Source organism: Corvus cornix, chromosome 17 (genome assembly GCF_000738735.6).
Source record: "Corvus cornix cornix isolate S_Up_H32 chromosome 17, ASM73873v5, whole genome shotgun sequence".
NCBI lineage: Eukaryota > Metazoa > Chordata > Aves > Passeriformes > Corvidae > Corvus > Corvus cornix.
In genome coordinates, this window is record NC_046346.1 from 4869352 (window position 1) to 4894667 (window position 25316).

Sequence of the window (25316 nt, forward strand, 5' to 3'; positions counted from 1 at the left end):
CAAAAAGCAGTGACTATAAACTCATTTCTCACCAAGCAAAGCAGAGAGAAAGAAGCAAACTTTGCCTTTATAATTCCTCTCAAGTTCAAGCTTGCAAGCAAAATGTGAGCTGGAGTAATCTGCAGGGTGAAATTTGTAAAATCCCAGCAAGGGCTACTCTGCTGCCCCGGGTAACGACACGAGCATGAACTCCAGCTTGTAAAACACCCTCCGTGGGGAAAGTAACAGCACAAAGAGAGAAGACCAAAACTTGCCCATAGATTACTTTTTTCCCCTTAAGGCACTCCTCAATTGTCAGCTCATGACAAAATTTAGAGCCTTTCTGCATTATTCTCACAGAGCATTTGAGCACCAGCAGAGCTGATTTCTGGCCAGTTGCCTCCTTGGCTTTTCAGAAGCCTCTCAGTGTGTTGCTTTGGGTGCTACGGAGAGTGCGACGACCGAGAAATGGAATCACTTTCCTGAAAGTTATTTTGCCTTACGCAGTTAGTACCTGATAATATTCACTAACCCTTTCAGCTAAAATCTGAAGCAGTCCAGACCTTCCACTAAGTGCCTGCTGAATGAGCCTCACTAGGACTTTGCAGGTAGTGGTCTCACCAAAACAGGATCATGAATACCTTTATAAAAACACAACCCTTAAAGGAGAGCCCTGCCACCAAAAGTTCCACTTCTTTTGTTTGTTTTATCATGGGCTTTAATACACAAGAACTTCAGACAAGTACATTTAAGAATTCACCTGTCTCTAGGGGGTTAAGTGGCCCACCATGGAATTTCTCCTTAAGCATTTCTTAGTCACAAAAAGCCAGAAACACGATTTTCTTGGGACAGACTAGTACTCACAGTGTGACAGAGAGGCCAGATACAGTGTCTGGTGTTTAGAAGAAACTGTGTGATGACAGTACTGAAAGGCAAACGTGCAAATATTTAAGCCCTGAAAAAACACCAATTTTATTTTTATGAACAACAGCCCATGGCACATTATCTCAACAGGACTGAAGGCATTAAATACTGATCTGTTCATTAATTATAAAGTATGTCAGTCTATGTATTTCAAAGACAAACTACTGAGAGGAAAAGGAAGAGCTTTCTAAAATGAACTTTCTTCCCCTCTTAATTTGTCCAGATATTTTAATATAGCATTTTTCAGGACAGGAGCAGCCCAAATTCAAAAGAGAGCTAAATAAAAAATGGTGGTACTGCCTTCTACTGCCAGGACTTGGAAGAACCTTTTCGTCCACTCAAAGGAAGAAACTTTTCCTCATGTGTATAAGCGAGGCTGATCTTTTGCAGTTCTCTTAACAGATGTCCTAGCCCTGATGTCCTCTTTCAAGTTTATTCTTTTCTAAATCAAGACACCACGGTCTCTCGTGGACATATGGCACACGGACATTAGAGATGCCATTTTTCCTCGTGAATGTGCTGGGATCTGCTGACCTCAGGTCACACTGGCAAGAAGTTACCATCTGCCTATTGCTGTTAGATGATCAAAAAGGAGCGTTTCTGGCTCTTCTGCTACAGCAAAACACCAAAGGGACTAAGAATATTGTATTGCTTGCAGCTAGTGCTCTGGCTGTATCTCATCTGACCTTGAAACTCTGTCCAAAGTAGGAAAAGCAGGAACGGAACTGGGGGTGGAGGAGTGGGTATATCACAGGACTGAAAGCAAGGAAAAATCCAGCAGCAGGTTTAACATCAGAGGGCCAAGTCGGCCTTTATACTCTCTAACCTTCCCTTAATTACCTCAAGTTCCTCAGCACACAGAGATTGTGGGGGAAAATAAAACATTAAAGTAACTCAAAACAGTATTTCAGCAGAGCAGTACAAACATGGGATCTCTGTGTGTTTGTTGAACACTGCAGAGAATTTCTTGGGCCCTTCTAGAAACACAGAATGAGAAAAAGTTTGAAAGCAAAGCCCTTAAAAGTAAGAACAAATCAAAACTTTTCCTGTAACTAGATTCTGTTCTCAGACACAGCAAATATTTCAATTTTTAGTTATATGAAGATTACAGATGCAGTTTTGTTTTGTTCACAGATAAACCTCCTCTGCAGGACAAAACTGTTGCAGAAGCTTTGTCAAAATCGCATTCTCCAGCCAAAGACAGCGGCCAGCAGCACATCATCTCCGAGAACGTTAGAATTAAAAAAGTGTTGTGCAAATGCAAGGATTACTGCAGAGAGTTTCAGCAAAACAATGCATTTCTGCACCTCACTTCTGTAGAGATGCCTTCAGTTTACAATTTCTTTGTTTTCAGGGTGGTTTTTTGTTTGTTTTTTGTTATTTGGGGTTGGGGGGCAGTTGGTGTTTTTGGTTTTTTGTTTTGTTTTGTTGTTGTTGTTTGTTTAAGGAAGAAAATATTTGATGCAGTCACCAAATATACCTCTGAGTCCCACTGAGTTTTTCATCTGGCTTCTTTTCTAAGATTCTGAACTCCCCTCATACTTTGCAGCAAGTGACAGGGTTGCTCTACCCCAAATTTTTGGCCTCTAGCACTTCAATCCATCACAGCACAGATGAAGGTTTAACCAGCTATGAGAAATCACTAAACAAAGGTGCTCCAAATGCAACAAGAAACTCTTTTCACAACAGCAGTAAGTTCACAAACTTTCCAAAATAAGGGGTTTTTTCCCTTCCAAGTAGCAAAGTCTCTTCGGTAAAGATAATTAAAGAACACCTGTCACTGACCACAGCATCACCACTGGCTGAGACTGGTCTGTACCATGACACAGACAATTCAAAAAGGATCAAACACTTTCCCAGACTGCAAACCAGGACATAACCAAGGCAGAAATGAGATACTTGTACATCGTTAAAAAGTTACTTCCTTGCATTTCACTTTTAGCTGCACAATAACCTCACCTTAGGTTTCAGGCAATCTGACCCAAGTATTTTCTTAAACAAGCACAGAAGAGTTGCATTAAGCAGGAAGGGAAAGAAAACAAGACTTTCATAAAGTACATGTCTGCACCTGTATCTGCTCTGTGGTCTTGAATAAATCAGTATTGTACCTAGCTCAGCAAACCCAAATTAAACCAAATACCAATTGAAACTTCTCACCATGTTCCACGAAGACGTTGCAGTGTGGGCCCGCATGCCTCGATGACTCCTTCTTCCCTGCTCCTTTGATGAAGTGCAGGGCAGGCAGACTTGGCCTCCTTTGGTCCCCAAGAACTTTTCCAGGCTGCTGCCCCATAAAGTAACTCTGAGCAGCCTTTCCCAGGACGAGAAGTTTTTGAAGAAGTCTGTGATCCCTGATCTTCCAGGCTGGGAAGGAATTTTGAAGGAGAAGGTATTTAGGTGGGTGCACTGGCCGCACTCACGGTGGGATAAAGTCACTTGAGGTGAAGAATTAAGACAGACAAATTCCTTCAATGCTCCTGAAGACAGCAACAAGGCTCCTTAGGTGACTTTATGCAAAAAAAAAACCGAGTAAAAGTTCCAACCGCTCAGCAATGACCAAGCATTACCAAAGTTTCAGGTTGCCATCTGTAGTGTGTCTTCCACCGGGTAAAGGAGAATTAGTTCATCTCACAAGCAAGAAACCACACATAGGCTCACCCAGGGCAGGAAACAGCCATTCCCACCACAACCAGTGTCAAGGTTTCTTTTTTTTTCCTCCTTTTCTTTTGCATAGCATTGAGTTAGCAAAGGCCAAAGAGCCACGGATTTGGCTTCAAGTAGCGCTGAAGTCCAGCAGGGCCAGGTGCGCTGGAACCATGTCAGCTCTCCAGGCGAAGCAGCAGCAGCTCCGGGTGGGCTCCGCACGCTCCCTGGGGAGCGGGGATGGGACGGGGGCTCCTCGGTCACCGGGCTTCGGCTCCTTCCACCGCCGCTACCTCGGGGCCGGGGGGCCCGGCGGGGCCATGGCGGCGTCGGAGCAGCGCTGGGGCGGCCGGGCCGGCGCCCCGTGCCCGCTGCCTCAGGCGGAGCCGGGCGCGGGGCTGCGAGGCCGGGGAGCTCCGGGAGGCCGGTTCCTGCCCAGCAGCCGGGCCAGGGCAGGCGGGGGGGACCTCGCCGGCCGCATCCCCGGGCGGGCGGGCGGCGGCGCGAGCGGGGCCGGGCGGGAGGAGCGGGGCGAAGGGCCGCGGGTACCCCGGGGCTGCGGGACTGGCGGGGGGCGGCGGAGGCGGCGAGGGAGATCCCGGAACCCCCGGGCCGGCGGGCGGGCGGTCACATCCCCTTCCGGCCCCTCCTCCTCCACCGCCCCCGCCTCCCGCCCGGCGCTGCCTGATCCTGGCCCAGCTCCCGGCTGCAGGGACCGGCCGGGCGGGGAAGGGCAGCGGGGAGGGTTCCCGGGGAGAAGCCCCTGTGGAGCGTGGCCGGCGGGGCGAGGGAGGGGATCCTCCCTTTACTCGGCCCTGGTGAGGCACATCTGGAGTGCTGCGCCCAGTGCTGGGCGCCTCAGGACGAGATGGGCAAGGAGCTGCTGGAGAGGGTCCTGCGGAGGGCACAGAGAGGATTTGGGGGCTGGAGCATCTCTCGTATGAGGAGACATTGCGGGAGCTGGGCCGGGTTAGTCTGGAGAAGTGAAGACTGAGAGGGGATCTCATCAATCCATGTAAATATCCACGGCATGTCCGAGGATGGTGCCAGACTCTCTTCAGTAGTGCCTGGTGACAGGATGAGGAGCAATGGCCATAAACTAAAACACGAGAAGTTTCCCCTCAACATGAGGAAGAACTTCTTTAGGTTGAGGGTGGCAGAGCTCTGGAACAGGTGCCCGGGGAGGGCGTGGAGTCCCCCTCTCTGGAGACATTCCAAACCCACCTGGGCACATTCCTGTGTCACCTGCTCCAGGTGACCCTGCCTTGATCTCCAGAGGTCCCTTCCAACCCCAACTAATCTGTGGTTTTCTGAAAAAAACCTCTATGGGGAGTGAGGGACTGAGCAGGGGTTGGGGGTCAGTGAGAAATGGGGGGAAGAGGAGGGTAAGGTGAGCCATGAGGAGGCAGCGAGGGGAGAGATGAGGGAATGGGGCTGCGGGAGATAAAAGTCCCTCATGACTTCCAAAGTGAAGTCATGAGGGTGCCATGCAGGGGTCTAAGGGGAAGGAGAGGTGGATGGAGAGAGCATGAAGGGGAAGGTGAGGAAAATTGAAGCCAGATAAGGCCCCAAAAAGCTCAAGTGAAATTCTCTACCACTTTACAAAGGCCACCCAAGTTGTTTTCCGACCGATCTGGCTCTGCAGGCGTCTCACAGCCCCTGGCCAGCTCCGGACCCTGGATGCTTGCAGAGATGGACAGGGAAGGAAAGATCCTTACTGGATCAGCTCTGTGCACAGCCATCAGCTTTCCCACAGCCAGGAATCTGTCACCCTGCTTGCACAAAGGACTTCACTTCCTTATTAATGCTGTCAGCATATGCAGAACTCGATACCAAAACCAGCCATTGAGGCCAGTGAATGTGACAATTAAAAAAAATATTTTATTGACCTATTTTTGTGCACCATTCGGTACAAAGATGGAGGTAAACTCCTGAATCCTTCAGCATGCACTGAGAGTTCCCTATGCTAAAGAGCAGATGGTGGTGCTGAAGATATTTAGTTTTTCATACATTCTCCAGTTCACCTTGGGGATAGAAGAGGGTCAAGGCAGCAGCTTGAGGTCAAGGTGTTTTGGTCAAAGGTCTGTGGTTGCTCCCACTCGACAACAGGAGAACACACAATTGCAATTCTGTGCTGTAGCCTCCTGCTCAGGGCAACCATCAGGACACAGAGCAGCTTGTTTAGGCTGACTCCTCCCTTGTGACAAATCCAAACACACTCCATGTCTCCTACGCCATATTCAAGGTCTCTGGCAGACCTGTATTTTTCATCTTCTAACAATAGCATCCAAAATGTAGCACTTCATACAGCCCTGCAGGCTCTTCCACCTCTGCTGTGCCAGGCTGCTCCTACATCACTAATTCTTAGTCAGGAGACTGAGCTCAAACCATTTCCATTGGATTTCTCCATCAATGGCTCAATTTGCATGTACTGAGGCTGTTTGTGCTGCACACACACAGGAGAGAGAAATTCTGATACATCGTGCTGAGACAAATCCAGGGTCACATCTCTTGAACTCTGCAGAATTTCTCCAGGTTTATCTCAGTAATGGAGATCAGCCTCTCACCGAGGTGATCTAACCCCCTGCTCAGCTCCCATGGATTGAAGTAAAGTGAGGAAATGAAGTTGTCTGTCAGCACAGGCCAAGCAGCACAAGAGAAATTTGTTACAAAACCCAGTACCAACCATTCTTCACTGAAGAAGTTATTCTCTTTTGGGTCTGACTGGAGCATCCTGGATAATCTCTCCTACCACGGCAGGGCTGAAGCAGAGTAAACTCCAGGAGACAACCATGAGTCCACGATACTCAGAAAACCTTCACCAAATTAAGCAAAAGTAATTGCAAATATGCTGGACTTCATAGAATCACAGAACTGTTTGGGTTGGAAAGGACCCTAAAGGCCATCGCTTTCCACCCCCTGCCACAGGCAGGGACATCTTCCACTAGATCAGGTTGCTCCTTGAACACCTCCAGGGATGTGCTGTGGATGGTACAGGCTGTAACTATGCTCTTCCCTGGCTCACCTGAGATCTGTGCAGATGAATGCATTTACTTTTTATTTAACAGACCAGGTGAGTTTGTCATTCAGGCCAGCAGGCAGTTATTCCTTCCGATGCTGTGCAAGCATAAGCAGCAAAGTGGGGCAGGTTCTTTGCCAGCAGTTCCCAGCCTCTCCACTCAGCAGTTTCTCCAAAAGCATTTCCTGTTTCCCAGAGCACTGCTGTAGTTAATGTGGGACAATACGAAGGCAGATGAGTCAGCTGGTCACTCCCAAATGTCACAGCAAGATACCTGCCTTCTTCCCCTTCCTGAAGGGTATTACATTTGCTGTCCCCAACCCTGCTGCCAGTTTTTGTGAACATGGTTGTCTCATGTTAAACTTGGAAGTTGCCCAGTAGATTCAGAAATTGTCAGAGAAGACAGAGACAGAAAAGTTGTGTGAGTCCAGAATAAATAAAAAAACTGACAGAATGTTTTTTCAATCAAGCCTGTGTACAATGTATGATTTTTTTTTTCCTAAGAGATACTTCAGTACTTTTTCTGTTTACCTCCCATTAAGTGTGGTATACTTCACCCAGCAGCTGCAGTGACGTTTTCTTCATAACAATACCTTAAAAGCTTCAACCTCTTCACCAAATAATAAAACTTAGCATGTTAATTAACAGTCCTCAGGAACCTGAGACAACCGTTTCAAGATGTCTCTAATCTCAGTGGGATTTCAGTCTCTTCTCAGGTCTGCTCAAAGCTTTTTATTTGTACCATTCTCAGCTGAACAGCAAAACTGTGCACGGATGAGACAGAAGTAATGCAATAAGCAGCAGTAATTGGATTAATAACCCATTAGCACAAATTTAAAATCCCAGTGGTTATTCCTAGGAGTAAAGGAATTCTTCCTATTAGTACATGAACACTGGCACCAAGAAACAAGAAAATTATTTTTGCAGATGAGTGATGTTGTATTCTCATTCCTACAGGCAGCATTCACAGCAAGGGAACTAGCTACTAACTCAACTTCTGAGCGCATCTGCACCACGTGTTAACCCTGGAGTAAGCAGCACAGGAGGTGCTACAGCTGCTTTACAAACAGTGTCGGACTGTTTAATAAAGAAATCAAGTTGATCTGAGCTGTTTTAATGCCTGCATGGGCCTTTTAGCTCCCCGTATAAAAATGAACATTTACTAGGTTTTCCCCACTGCTGCTTTCAACTACTTTTTTTTTTTTCCAAACCAGAGAAGCCATAGTTTCTTCCTTTTCACCCTTCCTGCTTAGAGGTTGCCCAGCAAAATCCCACAGACTATTTCAAGAATTCAAGGGGACACTGCTGTTGCTGGCTTGTTGTTACCTGCTGGTTTGCAGAGCTGTCCTGGATAGGGTTGCAGGAACTGCCAGCAATGACCTTGCTGAAGCCTTGTTACAGAATTTAGGTCTTGGCATAGCACTGGCTGAATGTGGAAAGATCAGTAATTACCCTTCATGGTCACGGGGGAAAATACTGAGACCTTTGGTTCCCGCCCATCAGGAAAGATCCATAACCAAACCTCACCAGCTGGTGCTCTTCTTGGGTTTAAAAACAAAAATGCCAGGTATTCAGGAATAAGGGAACTGGATGAGTCACATACTTCCCCCATTTAACACATCATTAATGCCAAAACATCAGGAATGCTACAGCAAGCAGGAGGAATCAGAAAGCTCAGAACTGAAGCAGTCCAAATCTTGAATTGTTTTTCAGTAGAAATCCCTGAATCTCCCCATGTGAATCTTACCATGTGGTAATAAGATAAACAGCTGCTAAACTACAGCAACTGGGTAGGGGCGGGGGGAGGGGGAAAGTACTTTTCTAAGTAAAGGATGCAGACTGTTAAAGCTTTTTTAGCCTTTTTGAACCAGTCTTGTCCATGCTGGTGTAGGTTAGGTGGCTACCAGCAGCCTCATGGAGACCTGAAAGTCACCACCAAGCTTTGGTTTTCAAATTTCCCAAGTCATCCTGAGGATGTGATTGTTGCAACACTTATTAGGGAATCCTCTTAAAATGCAAAAATAACAATTCCCAGGTCTTTTGTGGAGCATTCCAGCAATACCCCCAACAAGTTCAGTACTATTTTCAGAGGCAGCACGGGCAGTTGTGCAGCAGCAGAACGGATTAGCCATGTCCTTGCTTGTCCTTAGCCCCATTATGCTTTAGGATTTGGGCAGCAGCGCTGGTGGCAGCCGTCCAGGCCCTGCTGTTTGGCAGGGCAGCGAGGCGGAGCTGCTGGTGAAGGGAAGTGCCACAAACGCGATCCAAAGGTGCCATCTAGTGCCTGCTCGGGACCCCAGGGAAAGCAGCCCCAGCTGGAAGGACAACAACGAAGGGAATTCCTAGTTCCCAGGAAAACACCGAGTAAAGGATTATCCCTTGTGCCTGAGGCAAGAGTGCAAATTTGCAACGTGCAGTTGTTTTCACGGACAATTGGGGCAGAAGTTTTATCATCCTTTTTAAGAATTACAGTGCTGTGGTGCAAGGATGTATTTGCAATACAAATAGATACTATAGAGAATACAACAGCTCTAATATGGCACCTAGAGCTGAGAGGATGCTTCAGGGAAATCCTCACATTCTGCACAGAGAACGTGACTGACTGCCTGCCAACACCTGGTTCACATGTCCATCCCTTACACTGGCCTGAAGATCTTCACCAGTGTCATACTGGGATCCCTGTCATCCTCCAGTCACCTCTGCTTGACTCACTTCTCCCAGGGATCCTGCAGGGAGGCAATGCTTGGAAAGCCACTGTGAACACCAGCAGGCAATCCTTACAGAGGAACGCTGTAAGGGCTGAAGAGGACGGTCAAGTCCTGCTGGAATGAAGGGCAGCAGCTGAAGGGGAGATAAGACTGTGTAACCATTCCAGGTGTCCTGGCACAAGGAAATTTGAGCCAACCATAGCTCTCAAGCTAGACCAAAACCAAGCCAATGCACACACTGCTGAAGGACTGATTTGTTTCAAAAAATTTACTGAAATGTAAAATACTTAATACAAAACAATACTGGTGCCTCCTCAGAAGAGGAGCTCACCACATCAGGCATAAAAAAACCCCCAGCAGGATACACACAAACCAGGACACTGCTTGTGCACAGCTCCTGGATCATATGGACAGCGACAGCCACATCCCATCTCATACCCCTGAGACATTCAAGCCATGAACAGCCAGACCCAAACTATGGTCAGCAAGGGTGTGGATACTCCTGTTCTCTAAACACCTGTGCCTGGATCTACATTCTTAAAAACAAGGGCTCTCAGTCAGGGGACAGACTGGCAGATCGGTATCACAAGTAAATTAAAATCCAAATCATCTTTTGGGGAGAGAGAAACATCACAAAATGTATCCCTTCCTCTCTGTTATTCTGCACAAAGTTCTGGGGCACTAGACACAGCAACAGGTGCTAGGAGACATGTCCCAGTTGCATCTGCATATTTTTAAAGGCCAGATATCAATTTTTCAAGCCATTGCACTAAAAGGCTATGGTACTTAAGTACTACTGTGTACTAAAAGGACACAGGAGATATCCTAGGAGTGAGGAATTTTGGTGGTTTCTGAAGTGTGGAATGAATGTTGGGGACTAGAACACTGAAAAAAAACATATAATACTGAGAATCAAAGCTGCCATGCTGGGATTTCAAATGACTGCTTCTGGCCTTGTGCCCTATCCCTCCAAATCCAGCAACCTCTGTCGAGCTTCCAGAACGATCTCCTCTGTCACCTCTGGTTTGAGAATGTCCTTGATCTGCAGTGAAAAGAAGAGCAGTATTAGCAACAGGAAGCAACTACTACTTTTGCACACTCTGTGGGGAGACAAAGGTCCCTGATACACGGCAGTGACCAGCAAGGGAGTTTAGAGGGTTGTGGTGAAAAAAGACCTATGGCAGAGGGTCCAAGGCAAAATCAACTTTGCCAATTGGGAATTCTTACAGAGACCAAAGAAAATCAAAGGAGCGGCTACTAACCCTCCTTATCTTCCCTAGAGGACACACACTGTATTTGGGAAGGGCAGAGATGACTTAAACACAATTATACTTCAAAAGAATGCCTCATTGGGAATGAAAGCAGAAGACAATTCAGATCTCATTTATTTATGGGAAGAGAATTCCCTGTGATTGTGATGGCAGGAATCACAGTGAAAAGCTGTACAGCAAGAGGTCAAATGGAGGCAGCCTTCCAGCAGAGCAGGATATGGATACAGACATGAGACTGCTCTCTGTACAATACATGACATTTACTTTTTCATTGCTTCATAAAATGCACTGTACCCTGACACAATGCTAAATTTAGAAGTGTTTTCACAGGAATTAAAGGGTCCATAATCCCAGCAAGGGATACACAACATCTATCAAAAAAGGGGCTGATCTCTCTATAGGAATAGTTAGACTCTGCCAGAAGCAGAACTCTTCAAACAATCCCTGAAATTGTGCAAGGCAATTTATGTTATGCAGAAGGGGAGAGCTCATACTGTCACTTACTACAGGATGCTTTGGAAACTCAAAGGAAACTCTGACTTCAGCAGCAACTGATGCAGCCTTTCTGTTCCCTCCCCTCAGTGTGGAATAAACACCACTGGTTCCTGTACCTGATGAGGAAGGGATGCTTCATAGCAATACAGGATGCTGGTGTCAAAGAGCATCATCTTGTGAGTGACCAGAGCCATGATGCAATTTCGGAGCCGTGAGATCACCTCCCGGTCAGACAAGGGAACTGGCTGAGGAAGGACAGAGGAAAAAGGATGAACGTACAGGGAAATAATGCAAGTAAAAAAGCCTTGCCGTGAACCTAACACAAGATCCTGAAAGTCTCAGCTTACTTATATGCCTCTGACTATGTCAGACTAAAAACCATCACTGGTAAGAGAAGGCTCACCTTCCCTGAACACTCACCTCCAAATTGGTGGTGTAGCCTCCAGCCTCGTCATCTTTCTGCTCTGGAGTTGGGTAGATCCAGATGAAGCCATTGTTGCCGAGGATCACGGATGCACCACAGGGCAGGTCATGGAAATGAGTCTTCTGGCGTTTCACAAGGGAGGGAGAGACCTGAACCAGCACACCCTGGGCAAGCTGGAGAGGAGACCATGAGGCTCAGCATGAGAGACATCATGAACCACCACAGACCACACCGTGTCACTGATACACACTCCATTCCTGGCCTAGGAACCACTCTTTTTTAACACCTTTTCCTGTGAAACAGTGAATATAAAACCTGCCTGCCTCTGGGAGCGCTGGGAGGATTAGCTAATGCCTGTGCAGCCCTTTGAAGACAAAGAATACTCTAAGTGCTTAGCACGGATGTTCATAATATCTTGATCGTAACTACACATCAACCATCCCTGCAGAAAAATGAGGAGTCAGAGGCCCAATTTAGCAGAACACTTTCCCTCGTAATCCAATCACTGTCCTTCACCCTCTGTGCAATAAGCACACTTCCCTTTCATCTTTTAAGTGCTAATACCCTTGGTCTGGTAATCCCAAACTGCAGCCTACGCTCCAACGGCCCCTTGGCTTATATCAATGCACAAAACCAGAGATAAATGCCAACTGCGTAAAGCCTAAAATAGAGCCCTGGGGAGAGGAACAAGTCACAGGGGCAACAGCCAGCAGAAGAGGAGTGAGGAGATTTCTCCCCAGGATTTAATTCCCAAGTGGCTAGTGGGGGAAACAGGACTAGCAGGCTGGAACTGTGGACAGGGAGAGCAGTGGCTCAAAGGGCAACACAAGGACACCTCCTCTACTTCAGGGAAACTGCCTGGTGCTCCCACATAGGAGCTGAGAGTCTTCCTATCCTACAGGAATGGGTTATAGCAACATCCTGCTCTACTCGAGAGCTCTTTTCTTTAAAAAGCCTCCAAATGGCCTTATACAAGTCAGCTGGTGCAGAATTATCCCAGGATCAAGGGCTTTGGAACAACTCACCTTCCCGTATTTCAGGCTCCGGGTGTGCAGCGATACAGCCCCATCAGAAAATATAGACTGGACCTCTGCCTGTTGGTGCCACTTAAGGAAACAGGGTCCCTAAGGCTGCCCAGTGCCACCCTGGCACAGCTCTCACCCCCAGCCAGGCCAGCCAGACTCTGCCTGTTCTTCCCATACCCTTGGCTGTTCTGTCAATGGGAGCAGCAGAAGGATACACTGATGAGATCCCCTTCCTGCAGGTAGTCCCTCATCGCAAGCTCATCTTCCGCTGATTTCCTTCTCTGAAACATCACAAGAAAAGTTACATGGAGCCCAGAATGAGAAAACAACCATCAGTAGCTCATTGTGGGGGACCTTAGGATGCCATGTAAAACACAACCAGCTACACTCACCAGCTCCCCACCAGGTAAATTTATAGACGACAGCAACAGGACTGAATCCAGCCTGGAATTCGTTTCCACTTTCCATCGCTTCTGCTGAACCTAAGGGGGAAAAAAAAACCCAAAACCTATTGGTACACACTCAAAAACGGAATGGGAGCTGCAGCTCACTAAGCTGCAGAAGGGGACATCTCTGCTGGCTTCTTCCAGCCTCATCGCGGTTAAAATCCACGCGCTCCCAGTACCCTGCGCAGGGACACTGATGTGTATCAGCGTTTTAGGAGCCCGGGAAACTCTTTGGGTCGGACTGAGGCACGACCACTCTCCTCCTCCTCCACGGCACCGCGGCAAACACCGGGCTTTACCTCCGTAATCCTCCCGACCACGATGTCGCCGATCTCGCCGTTGTACCTGGCAGAGAGAGCGGCGGTCACACACCTCACGCTGCCGAGCCAGGCCACGCCGCCGGCCCGCACCCGCCGCGGCCGCGCTCACCTGGCCTTCAGCGCCCTGACGCACACCAGCTTGTTCACTCTCTCCACCACGCCGGCCACCGAGGCGATCAGCTTGTCGTCCTCCACATAAGTACCGTGGCCCCTGGGGAGAGAGAGCAGCTACCTAAGGACAGCCCGAAGCCGCGCCACGCCGCCGCCGCCGCCTCCCCTCCGCCGCTGCCCGCACCTCATATATCCCGTGTCCGTGGTGATCGTGTCCCCCGGTGCCACCAGGTGCTTCTCGCCGCCCCGGGGCGCGCCGGAGTCCACGGGCGCGCGGAGCGCCGGCAGCCTCATGGTGACTGCCGCCATCTTGGCCGCGCCGCACGCGCCTTCCGCCAGCCATGATGGCTGCTGGCGAGAGCGCGCCTGAGGGCTCGGGCGCCGCCATCTTGAGTGAGGGCAGCGGGGGGCGGTGACTGGGCAGCCATGTTTGTTCCTGGCAGGGAGGGGACTCGCGGGCTTCGCCCCGTTGGGGCCCAAGGAAGCCTCGGCCATCTTTAGTATGGGCAGGGTGCAGGACCCTTCGGGCAGCCCCTGGCGGTGACCCGCTCCCCCAGACCCCGCCCGGCAAAGCGGGAGGACCCGGCGGGCCTGCCCCGGGGCTCACCGGGCCCCACAGCCCGGGCCGGGCTGCAGTGCTGTGGGTCAAGGCGGGGAGCAGCACCCCCAGTTTGGGGTGCCCCTCACACAAGGTGTCCCCCTGAGGGCAGTCATCTGCTGCCCTCCCCAGCTGGCCGGTGCTCACGCTTGGCTTTAACATCCCCGCGGGACTCCGGACTGACCCCTTCCCCTCGGCGGAGCTTTGCCAGCAGGAGCTGATAAATCCGTTGAAAAGTTTTACCCATTTAATTCAAGCACCGATTCGGCTCCCAGAGCTGCGGTGGAAACACCACGGGAAAAGCAGTCAGCGGTGACCGTCAGCAAATGTGTCGCTTCCTTCCAGCAGGGCTTGCACCTGTATCCCATCACAGCCAAAATATGGGCGCTAATTCATGGAATGTATCGAAGGATAGCAATAGCTGTGGCTTCAAAGAGCGACTGTACAAGTTCACAAGAGTAGGGGCTGGCAGGGTGGAATCTGTAGATACCACCTGCTTGGGAGTGAGCCAGCACTTACCCCAGCTTTCAGACCTGAAAAGGGGCTTCTTTAGCCAAAACCTGGGGTTTTTCCCCCTCCCAGATGCACTTCCGGGTCCCGCAGATGACACCACATCTCACTCACAGATTATTGTGTTAATTAAGACCTTCACTCACCCCAATAACCACATCCTTCCCCTGGCACATAATATAAAGCTCTCCCTTTTCTAAATGATAAATGTTCCAAGTAATTTTTATTTAGAATACAAGAGAGGTACAAATGTATTTACACTGTGTACATATACAATCAAATAATATATAATATCAAAGTCTTGTAAATAATGTTTACATAAATATTTACAAAGTTAAAGTGACAGTTTTTGGGGGGTTTTTTCTTTTGTTTTTGTTTATTTTCTTCTGGAAGTAGAACACGGTTTGTGAGAACTTTATACATCTTAGACTTATAATTAATATTGGAATACCTTCTTTTATGATACACAGCCTTCCTCCGGAGTATGGGGACTCCAGAGGGCGCTTAGAGTTGTCCTTGGGGACAGAGCTGGCCCGGGGACAGGTTTTCTCTGTCCCCAGAGGGCAGTAGCAGTTCCAACCAAAATGTTCCTTCACAGCTGGGAAAGGGATGGGGAGAAATGCTGCCAGGGCTGGAACAGGCACAGCCTGGCAGAGCTCAGGATTCCCGCAAAACCTGCCTGTGGATGGTTATTCCCAGCTGGCACTGTGTCCCCTCTGCCCATGCCATTGCTTGGAGCGGTGACAGACCCCAGTGCAGGGCTTGGGCTGGAGCAGGGCAGGCAGAGGGGGCTCGGGTGGGAGAAAATGCAAATGTTCACTAACTTGGGGCTCCCAAGGAGGGAAAGGTGTCCCTTGAAAGGAGCCACCGGGGCCAAAGCCACTCCTGGGGCAAACAGGCATGACAGGGATGGCCGCATCAGGGCTGTGCCAGCTTTTCCATGGGGCATGTGTCTGCTGGAGCAGAGGAGGAGGGATAAGAGCAATGTTTCTTTCCACCAATTTATCTGTAAAACCCAGATGTGACTCACCTAGGCCCAGCTTTTCAGCTGCCCCAGTCCTTCCCCACTGCACTGGCAAGCCCACACAAGACATCCCGCTGAGTCCCTTTTCCCCTGCCAACCCCAGGGGCCACCAGCCCACCCTGTGCCCCATCTCCCTGGGGATGATCCCGCACGACTCAACTGCAGAGCTGGGGGTTCCCCTCCCGCTGTACCCGCACAGTCAGTGATGCCCAAAAACAGCCCAACACCCCTCCGAGACACAAAGCAGCTCTGCCTCTGCCCCCCAGCTCAGCCAAGGGCCACCCCGCCAGTTCATCGCGTGTCTCAGCACCAGTCTTTGCTGTCCCAAATCCTGCTGCCGCACCGGGGCTTCACAGCACCATGGTGGGGATGTGATGGGCCAGGGAGGCGGGATGGGGCACGGGCAGGGCGGGCGAATGGGCCTGCAGGGAGGCGTTGGGGGGCCGGTGGCGGGCACTTTTCTGGTGTGCCCGCAGCCCTGCGAGCTGGGAGTAGGCACTTTGGCAAACCTGGCACTTGTAGGGCCGCTCGCCCGTGTGCAAGCGGACGTGGTTGCGGAGGGTGGAGGACTGGCTGAAGCGGCGGTTGCAGAAGCGGCACACGAAGGGCTTGTCCAGGGTGTGGATGCGCATGTGGGAGCGCAGGTTGCTGCGGGAGTTGAAGCCGCGGTGGCAGATGACGCAGCGCATCCGCCCCGTCGTGCTGGCCCCCGTCTCCACCGCATGGAAATCCTCTGGGGATGACAGGCGACAGTCAGGCACTGCCCTGCAGCACAGCAGCTCGCCCCACCCCAAGGCCCTGGCGTGCTGGGTGCCCTGGAAAGCCCCCAGTGCCTTCCTGCTGGCTCCCTGCTGCTGAGGTCACCTATCTTGGGCAGACTGGCATCCAGGCTGGCTCTTAGGATTTTGGGATGCAGCCAGTGCTAGGAATGGGCTCACCCAGATTTAGGTAAGGGGAGCATTCAAGCTGAGCGGAATGAATCCCCTACAGATGGACACAAGACCAATTTTCTCCTGCCTGGACTTCAGCAGAGCTGGAGGGGGTGGGTGTAGGCACTCTCAGGAACCCCCAACCATGCTGTCCAGCCCCTGCACTGGTCCCAGCTTCTCCCCTCACTCTGCTGGGCTCAGACGTGGCTCTTTCAGAGTGGGGAGTAGGGTCAGGAAGCACAGAAGTGGCTCCAAACACAGCCTGAGCTGTGCTGTGCCACAGAGAAGCACCTCAGGGAGTCACTGAGACAAGCGGAGAGCGAAGGCCCAAGGAGAGAAAAGCCTCCTGTGTTGGTGGTTAAGGTCCCTTAAATGCAGAGTGGGGATGTAGAAGCTGCATCCACTTGGTTTTTCACAGAGTGTTGGGGCTGCCTTCCATTCACACCCTGCGCTGCTCCTCCCTGCCTGGCTGGGTCACGCAGCAACTGCCAGACACCCCACCAACAACAGCCGTGGGTAAACTGGCCTGGAGGCATCACCCTGAATTACTGAGGGCCTGCTCAAGCTGTATGGATCATGTCATAGCCCTGTGCTTGTCCACAGACAACTGAGATGTCTGACATACCCCTGGGATGTCCCTGCCTTGTGCCCGCCCTACGGCCTCAGAGCTGGGCACAGGGTGAACAGGCAGGGATGTTGCACCCTTGTTACCTACCATGTTTGTTCTTCTTCTGCTCCTCTTCTAGCCCCGGCACACCTGGGATGCCCAGGAAGGTGTTGTGGGAGTTCCCATACCAGACCAGCAGCTCTTGGTCTGGAGGAATCATCTAGAAAGAGAGATAAAGACAGGGTTGTTGGGGGGGTGATGAACATCCATTCCTGTGCTGATCCATTCAGACCTACCCTGGCTGTGCCCCATTTCTGTGAGACCCTGCTGCCATCTGGGACCTGCCAGCAGTCCTCAACACCCCCACGCAGGCACAGAACAGCTCAGCATGCAGCACAGGAGGTGGTGGCACAGTTCAACACCACCCAGCACCAGCACAAACCCACTCCAGGCTCTCCCCCAAGCTGGGACACAAACAGGGTGATGGACAAATATGAAGCTCCAGAGCACAGGGACCGATCTGGGGTCTCTGGAGTGCAGGACCCAGAGGTCCCAGCAGCTTGGGGAGACCAGGACAGGGCAGAACACAGAGACACGGAGAAATAAATCATTTGTGGAGCCACAACCAGCATGAGTGGCAGAGACCGAAGCAGGGACCTGGGACACGCAGCCCCAGCTCAGGACTCCAGCAGAGCATTTTGTCCTTGGAACCATCAGCAGCCTCCTGCTGCAGGGCACAGGCAGCATCTCCCACCCACCCCTGCCGGGGCTGATTTTAGAAGATGGAAATGCAGATCCACCAGCAAAGGGCTCATCAGCCCGCAGAGCAGAGGAGAGCTCGGGGCTGCTATAAGAGACCATGACTCAGGTGTGAAACGCTGTTTATATCCCACACCAAAGCTGCAGTGCCTGCAAGAGCCCAAGGACAGCTACAGGACCAGGGCAGGGGTTTTGCATCATCCACGCTCCCATTTCCCTGAAGCAATGGCACTTCTCCTGTCCCTGCTGTTCTGTCATGTTCCCGCATGGCCGAGGCGAGCGACCAGGAAACGCCGCTCAAGGCTCCCCTCCTGCAGCAGCCGTGGCTGGGAAGATGGATCCTCTCAGACCAGTTCAAACAACACTAATAACAACATCACTTTATAAAAAAATACAAATTTTCCCTAGCAGTCCCTACTGTTAAGAACCTAATTTAGAAATAGGAATGTCCTGCATTTCTGTACACTAAGCATGTTAGATCCAAGTAAAACAACATCCACATGTAACACAGATCCGAAGTTCAATCACCTCAACACTGAAAATGTACTAAATTTTAGGCATCTGAAATTAATAGGAATTTAGCTTCATATCTTTGTTCATCTGCATAAAGACATCACTGGGGCTGCAGAGGAGGAATTTGGGAGGCAGAGGAAGCTGATATCCTTTTGCATCCCAAATTGATGACGCTGTTTCTTGGTGCTATTTGCTCTTAACAGAAAATTAGTCACTTTTAATACAAGCAAATAAAATATTGCTGAAAGGATAAAACAATCTGCATGGATGCATATATGTGTGTGTTTTATTCTGCTGAAGCTGCTGCAGCCACATCAGCAGCAGGTGATCACCCATGTGCACACATCCCAAAGCAAATTCAAATTGCCCCCCAGAAATCTTGTGGCCTTCAGATCAAAGGCCAAAACTTTCTGCCCTCAGTTTATTTCCCAGCAGCAGCAACTTGGTATTGCTGAGAAAGAGGACAGGAAAAACAAATCAGCAAATAAGGGCAGGAACAGGCAAAACACATTAAAATATTAAAGGCAAATAGGGGAAAAAAGCACCAAATAAATTTGATTTTTTTGGCAGGTAGGTGAGAAAGGCATCCAAAGAGATGCTTTGCTGGAGCCCTGGTGCAGCGGAGGTGGGTGCAGAGCAGTAGGAACCAGGGAGCTCACTGTGCCCACTGTGCCCAGGGCACGGCAGGCAGGGGCAGGAGGCTGTACAGGGGGACAGGAGGTGGGGAAGCCACCAGGACTGGTAGGGGATGGAGGGTGACAATGGCTGCACACGGACACCTGTGGTGCTGAGCAGGGCAGTGCTAAATTCAGGTCGGTGTGTGCGTGCCCTGCTGAGCTTGAGGAGCAGTGTGACAGCAGGGATCCTTCATGCCCACCTCCTCCCACACATCATTTGGGGTTCAGCACTCTCAGCATCTCAAATTCTCTGCTTACGCCAAGGGAATTAAACTCATCCTGCTCCGCTGCTCGCTGCTTCAGCCTCAGGAACAAGCCCACAGATGGATCATGGCTATACCCAAATATTCACTCACTCACCCCCTCATCTGTGCCTGCACAAGGTGTAAAATCCACAGCTGTGTTCCTAATCACACCACGGCTACCTGGAACTATTTTATTTACTTGCCTAAGTTAAGAACAGTAATAAAAAACACTTAAGGTGCTGTCACAACAGGCACAGCTGCCCACAGGAATATCAGGTCTTAAACTGGGAACAGCTGAAGGGGTGATCAGCATGAAAACAGGAGGGAAGTGTGTGGAGCTCTTGGGAAAGGTGGCAGAGCCCAAGGGTGACACAGGACCCTCCTGCAGCAGGAGAGAATATCTGATCCTCTTCCTACCCACCAATTCACCTTTCCCAACCAACTGCAGCAATCCCTAACCCAGCCCTGCTCGCTCAGTGCAGGTTGGGTTATGGTCCTGTGCCATGGAGCATTTGAATTTGTGCTGCTCTGTAAGCCAGTGCAGGAGCACTACCTGGATAGATCCAGAGAGCTGCCCGTGCCCATGGAACCAGCAGGCACTCATGGTTGTTCCCGGCTGACACCCTCTCCCAGCTGCAAACGCTCCTCAGGTGAGACTCTGAACCCAATACTGGAGGGGGACAATACCACAGTGCAGGTCTGGGATGGACTGGGACATGTTCCCTCTTGTGACTCTTAAAGCCAAAGCTGCTGCACAAGGACATCTCCCTAAGCCATCACCTTTCTCCACCTGCAATAGCATTGGGTTATGGGGACACTGCACACAAGCAGGGCTGGTCCCCACCATCGCCCTGCTCTGGCACTGTCATCAATATGTAGGCACGTGTCATCAGGAATGCTGGGGAGCCAGTCACCCACCTCCATCCCAGAGTCTCCTGTAGGGAGCTGTGAGCGTCCTTCAGCCATCACCCCGCTGCATGGCAGCCTTGCCATCCCTGGGACCCTGTACCTGCTCCAGTGCCACGCCAGCACCAACCAGCACTTCATACAGGAGCACATGGATAAGGGGGGCAGGAAGAGTCCCTTCCCCGCAGTGTAAAGCTCAAGGCACAACTGCACCAGCACCACTCCCTGCTCGCTCCATGGCTCCCTGCTCCCTGCACAGCCGGAGTGTGATGCCCAGGCAAAGCAGTGTAGAGTCAGGTTCAGCCTGTGCTCAGCACCTGGGTTTCACAGGACCTCCCAAACTTTACCCTGCTATAAAGAAGCAGGTTCTGCACAAGATCCTGCTTTTTCAATAGAGCATCTAACCCCTGTCCTTGTCCAAAGCCCCATCTGGGCCAGAATTGCAGCTCTTTTCATGCTTTGCACCCCAAACGAAGATCTATTCTCCCTCTGTTTAACACACATCACTCCATGAGCCCACAGAAAGGGAACAGAGAGGAGAAGGGATCTTTACTACTCTCTGAAGCCTGTGCAATGGCCCTTCCTTGTGGTTTCAACCTCTCCTGATGGATCTGAGTGCCAAGGATGGAAAAACTGCCATGTCCTTCCACAGACACTCCACCAACAGCCCAAAGAACAAGGGAGAAAAAGTCTGTAGGGTGAGGGATCCCACCACCCTGCTCCTCTATTGCAGATGCCCAGCTGCCCTTCAGCCCCACTTACCTCAATGGCCTTGTAGAAGATGTTGTTCCCGATCTGGACCACCTCAAGGTTCTGCTCCTGCTCGTTCCGTGCACATTTGATGTAGGTCATCCAGCTGCGGTGATCCTCCTGGCTGGCGTCAATGAAGTACCGCACCGTGCCGTCCTCGTTGAACACCTGCGAAGGGAGAGAGCACTTGGTAGTGATGCTGCCCACAGTGGGCTGAGCCCCTCCACCCCCTGCCTTTGGGATAAAGCCTGGACAGGGACAAGCTCAAAGCCAGCACAGCCTCAGGGCTGAGACCCTGACAGCAGCCGGGAGATGCCAAACCCTTCCTGCTTGTGGTGCTGGACTGTGATTCTGCAGCGGGGCTGAGAAATGCGCCCTGCTCTCACTGGCATGGCTGGTCCTGTCAGCCCCTATCTCCCTGGATAACCCAGCTCCCTTCCAATCTCCCTTCTCATCAGAGCCCCACCAGCAACTCAGCCCTAGAGGAAGGGGCTGTTCATCATCCTGCACCTGCCTTGGGAGTGGGACAATGCCTTCGGTGGAGGGGCCTGCCCGGCCTGGAAAGATGCTTTGCAGGGTGGCAGGAAAGATGAGACAAGTTTCTATTAGGCATGAAATTATAATAGTAATTAAAAATAGTTAAGAAGTGCAAGTCTGAGTCAAACAAATGAAAAAATAGGAAACAAAAAATTGGCTGTGCACAACGTTCTGGCATCTCAGATCCCCCCCAGACCCCACAGTTTTGTTCGTGGTTAACCTCACCAGGGCTGGGGCAAAGCAGGGAGCAGGGGACAGGGTAGAGCTGGTTTTGCCCACTGTGGCCAGTGTGGGCAGCAACCAGTCGGACAGGGATGGGCAGGGCAGGGTGTGATCCGGCTGTATGGGACATGAACAACAGCATTTCGGGGCTCCTCTATAGGCTGGCTGCACCCGAGGTCTGAGGAAACCTCAGCCTTCTCCTGCAAGGGGTTCCTAAACCCACCTGCCCAGATATTTGCATGAGTGGGGAAACTGAGGCACAAGGATGGTGCCTGAAGGTGCACAAGCACGGCACAGATCCCCAGCGCCCGTCCCTGCTTTTTGCCAAACCACTCCAGTCTCGGGGTTCAGGGGGCTCGTTACCTCCCACATGAGGTTGTTGTTCTTGCACAGGTCCACATGCTCGGGGGAGATGACCCTGCCCGTGAACGGCCCCATCTCTGTGCCAGCCTTGATCCAGGTCTTGGAGAAGATGCCGAGCCCTTCCCCGGGGATGGAGCTCTGGGCGATTATCACTTCCGACGGCAGCACCAGGCTGGAGAGCTTCTGCACCTCTGCGAGGGGGGAGACGGCTCAGAAAGGGACCGAGGTGGGGGAGAGAGGGGGAGACCGGGGGCGGCGGGGACCCCTCCCAACCCCCGCCCCAGCCCAGACCCCGGGGCTGAGCCTTTTAAACGCCCAGCCGGGCTCCCACAAAGCGGTACAAGGTTCCCCCGGGGCATTGAGGAGGTACCTGGGAAAAGCATCCCGGGCTGGGCGAGGGAGCGGGGCTGGGAAAGGAGGTTAAATGGTGTCTATTTCGGCCCATCCAGCAATTTGTCATGCTGTTAAAGTGATCTGCATTCATTAAACTCAACTAGAAAGAAATTGCTAATTCTAAATTCATTAGTCCTTTAGGAATGCTGTAGCGGTACATTGTGCCTGAATGGCGCGAGGGCTTGTTTAAAAGGGCCCAGGAATTCCTCTTACAAAATGGGGAGATGAGATGGTTGACATATCGTGAATGGAAATGGAATTAGCCTTCATGGTAAATTAAGAGAGGAACAGAAATCCGAGAGGGGGAAAAGGGAGCCGGGACGCCCCGGCGATGCCGGGGCGAGAGAAAAGATATTGTCCCGAGCGGCTGAATGCGGGACGGCCCCGGCCCCCCCAGCCCGCGGTTTAAGTGGGAACTTTCTCAGGTCAAGCCCAAGTTAACCAAATGAATTTAAAGCCCTTTTTCCCCAGTCCCACGCCCGGGGCGAGCGGGGCGCCTGGACCGCATCCCGCCGCCGGGCACCGGGAGCCGGCCCGGGGCCGATGGGGAAAACCGGGGGGATCGGGGAGGGTCCGGGGGGGTCACTCACCTCCGGAGAAGGACTGAGCCAGGACTTCGGCCGTGAAGGCGGTCTTGGGGCTGCTCTTCTCCTCGAAGAGCTGCTCGCCCAGGACGTTTCTCCAGCGGCCGTAGAGGAAGCTGTGCAGGATGTCGGAGGTGATCACCTCGGCCAGCGAGAGCCCCTGCGGCTTCAGCCCGGGCTTGAGGACCAGGGCCTCGGCGGGCAGCACCGAGCCCATCATGGGGGCGAGGCGGCGGGGCCGAGCGCGACGGGGCCGGGCGCGGCGGGCGGTGGGCGGCGGGCTGGGCTCCGTTCGGCTCGGCGGCTCCCGCCCGGCTATATATGAGCTTCATTGACCCTCCTAATTGGTTATTAATGACCTCCCTGACGTTGGCGGAGAGACTGGGGCTGCCGGAGCGAGGCGAGCCGTCGGAGCCCCCCCCACCATCTCCTCCTTCCCTCCCCTCCCGGGGGTGGGGTGGCTGGAGAGAGGGAGGGACACGGCGAGCGCACACACACACACACACGTATACACACATACACACACACATATACAAACATACACGCACCGGCTCGGCCCCCCGCACCTCCCGCAGAACAGCAGCGGAACGGGCAGAAATGCCCCCGCCGGTGTCCCACGGACGAGGCGCACCCTCGGGCATGGTCCCGCTCCCCACTTGGCCCCCGCGCTCGTTTTTGGGGCTGAAACGCTGCGCTTTAGGGCCGCTGAGCACCACAACGAAATCGGCGGCCCCGAGCCCGACAGCTCCCGGTGCTCTCCGGAGTTTGGCCCTTGCGGCCCTGGGGGAACGAGCCGAGGCTCCCGCAGTTGGCTCCGACCGTGCTCGGCTCCCCGCTGCCCCCCGCATCCCCGGCTCTCCCGGCCAGGACCGGCAGCACCGGGAGGCTCCGGCGCTGCTCCCCCAAGATCCAGGAGAGGGTCCCCAAGCATGGGGCGGGTGGGACGCGCTCCTGGGGTTGATCCCCGCTTGACCCCAGGACAGGGCTCACCTGGCTGCCGCCGCCAGCCCGGCAGGTCCCCAGCCCCACATCCCTGTGAGAATTGTGCCCAGGGATGCCCGAGGACAGCTCGTGGATCCCCCGTCTACTTGCAATAGCAACCATGTCGTGCCGTGTCCCCCCCAGGGCCAGACCCCGAACCCGGGGCAGGCTGCAGTATCTCCGGGGCTCTGCCGCCGCATGGCCCCCGTCCCCACACCCGAAGACATTCCCCGGACAGCCACGGCGCCCATCCCCGCCTTGACGAGCCCAGGAGCTCCGCAGCCACCACTGCTCCCCAGCGAGGTGGCATCAGAGCGGTGCCCCCAAACCCAGCGCTCCCTCCGGACCCGAGCTTTGCCGGCTCAGCAAAGGGTTAATCTTTCCCGGATTTAAACCCAGTCCTGCTGTGTCGGAGCTTAGAGCCCTCTCCTTAGCCTTGTTCTTTTGATTTTCATGGGGACGAGGGGCTGTAAAGGGCTGGGGGAAGAAGGCTGGGCCCCCAAAATCCTCAGGCGCTCAAAGGCCGGTTCCCGCACCCCGGAGTCCCGGGAAGCCCCGCCGAGTCTCACCGTGCCCGGAGCAGCAGCCAAGCACAGCCCAAATCCCCACCCTATCCCCTGGGTGGGTGTCTTATAGGGTGAAGCTGTGGCGTGTCTTCTGGCCTGGGTGAAATGATGTTACAACCCATGTGTAATTATTTCTATTAATCCAATCAAGAAGCAACGCAGATATCAGGAACGCACCCAAACCTGCGCTTACTTCGGATCTTTGCCCGGCGAGAGGCAGCGCTGTCCTGGAAAGGGGAGGTTAACAACCTGCCAGGGATTGGTTTGGGGTTTAATAAGCGTAAAAAATAAGTTTATTTTCTTTTTCTGGACTTTGGCTAGAGGAGCCATCAGAATATTTCAGCCTTGCTAAACATAACGCATCAGGTGGAAAGGTTCCAAACACCGGCTCCCTTTAGCCGCCGAGGCAAGCCAGCCCTCGGATTGCCTTTTTTTTTTTCCCCCCCAGGAAAACCTTCAAGTTATCCCGGGACAAAAAATAATAGATGCTCTTGAACCCCCTGCGGCTCTGGTGCGGACTGCGCTGAACCTCGCTCCCGGCTGCGGGGGATCGGCGGTGCGGGGGGGAGTGATAGAAAAAGGTGGAAAAAAAATTCTTCCATTTTCTGTGTGGTTTTAAATATCCCCAGCTGTTTCCCAAAGCTTCTTCCCGGTCCTAGGAAGGTGCTTTGCTGTGTGCCCCCCGCCCCCCCTCGCTCTTCATTTCTCTTTTTTAATATCGCAGCTATCCCTCCTTTTTAACATTTAAGAGGAAACAAGTTTAATATTCATGGCTGTTAATAGAGAA

The 25316-nt window shown here is 52.2% G+C and overlaps 3 protein-coding genes across 5 annotated transcripts in view; all 3 read right to left on the reverse strand.

Moving 5' to 3' along the window:
- Positions 1 to 4006, reverse strand: part of ABL1 (ABL proto-oncogene 1, non-receptor tyrosine kinase) — a 78199-nt gene extending 74193 nt beyond the window's left edge. Inside the window, exon 1 of one of the 3 annotated variants that reach the window (XM_039561531.1) lies at positions 3061 to 4006. In XM_039561531.1, the coding sequence (XP_039417465.1) occupies positions 3061 to 3196 (136 nt within the window). In that variant the 5' untranslated portion in view covers positions 3197 to 4006. The remainder of the gene's footprint in view (positions 1 to 3060) is intronic. The other 2 variants (XM_039561532.1, XM_039561533.1) reach the window with 2 other exon arrangements.
- Positions 4007 to 7282: 3276 nt separating this feature from the next.
- Positions 7283 to 13707, reverse strand: EXOSC2 (exosome component 2). The gene is made up of 9 exons (XM_039561945.1): positions 13550 to 13707; positions 13364 to 13465; positions 13234 to 13279; positions 12881 to 12970; positions 12704 to 12769; positions 12489 to 12557; positions 11460 to 11636; positions 11156 to 11284; positions 7283 to 10315 (listed from the first exon to the last, which is right to left on the reverse strand). Exons 1-9 carry the CDS (start codon positions 13672 to 13674, stop codon positions 10235 to 10237), a joined length of 885 nt encoding a protein of 294 aa, XP_039417879.1. The 5' UTR covers positions 13675 to 13707; the 3' UTR covers positions 7283 to 10234.
- Positions 13708 to 14749: 1042 nt separating this feature from the next.
- Positions 14750 to 23202, reverse strand: PRDM12 (PR/SET domain 12). The gene is made up of 5 exons (XM_039561804.1): positions 22989 to 23202; positions 22006 to 22196; positions 20896 to 21051; positions 17142 to 17253; positions 14750 to 16230 (listed from the first exon to the last, which is right to left on the reverse strand). Exons 1-5 carry the CDS (start codon positions 23200 to 23202, stop codon positions 15848 to 15850), a joined length of 1056 nt encoding a protein of 351 aa, XP_039417738.1. The 3' UTR covers positions 14750 to 15847.
- Between the last annotated feature and the right edge of the window lie 2114 nt (positions 23203 to 25316).

Coding starts and splice junctions, on each gene's coding strand:
- EXOSC2 (XM_039561945.1), bottom strand. CDS start 13,674: ATGGCGGCAGTCACCATGAGGCTGCCGGCGCTCCGCGCGCCCGTGGAC. Junction 12,558..12,703: donor AGGAAGGGGATCTCATCAGT/GTATCCTTCTGC, acceptor TGGCACCAACAG/GCAGAGGTCCAGTCTATATT. Junction 11,285..11,459: donor GCTACACCACCAATTTGGAG/GTGAGTGTTCAG, acceptor GTCCTTCCTCAG/CCAGTTCCCTTGTCTGACCG.
- PRDM12 (XM_039561804.1), bottom strand. CDS start 23,202: ATGATGGGCTCGGTGCTGCCCGCCGAGGCCCTGGTCCTCAAGCCCGGG. Junction 21,052..22,005: donor ACAACAACCTCATGTGGGAG/GTAACGAGCCCC, acceptor CTCCCTTCGCAG/GTGTTCAACGAGGACGGCAC. Junction 17,254..20,895: donor TCTTCTACAAGGCCATTGAG/GTAAGTGGGGCT, acceptor CTCTCTTTCTAG/ATGATTCCTCCAGACCAAGA.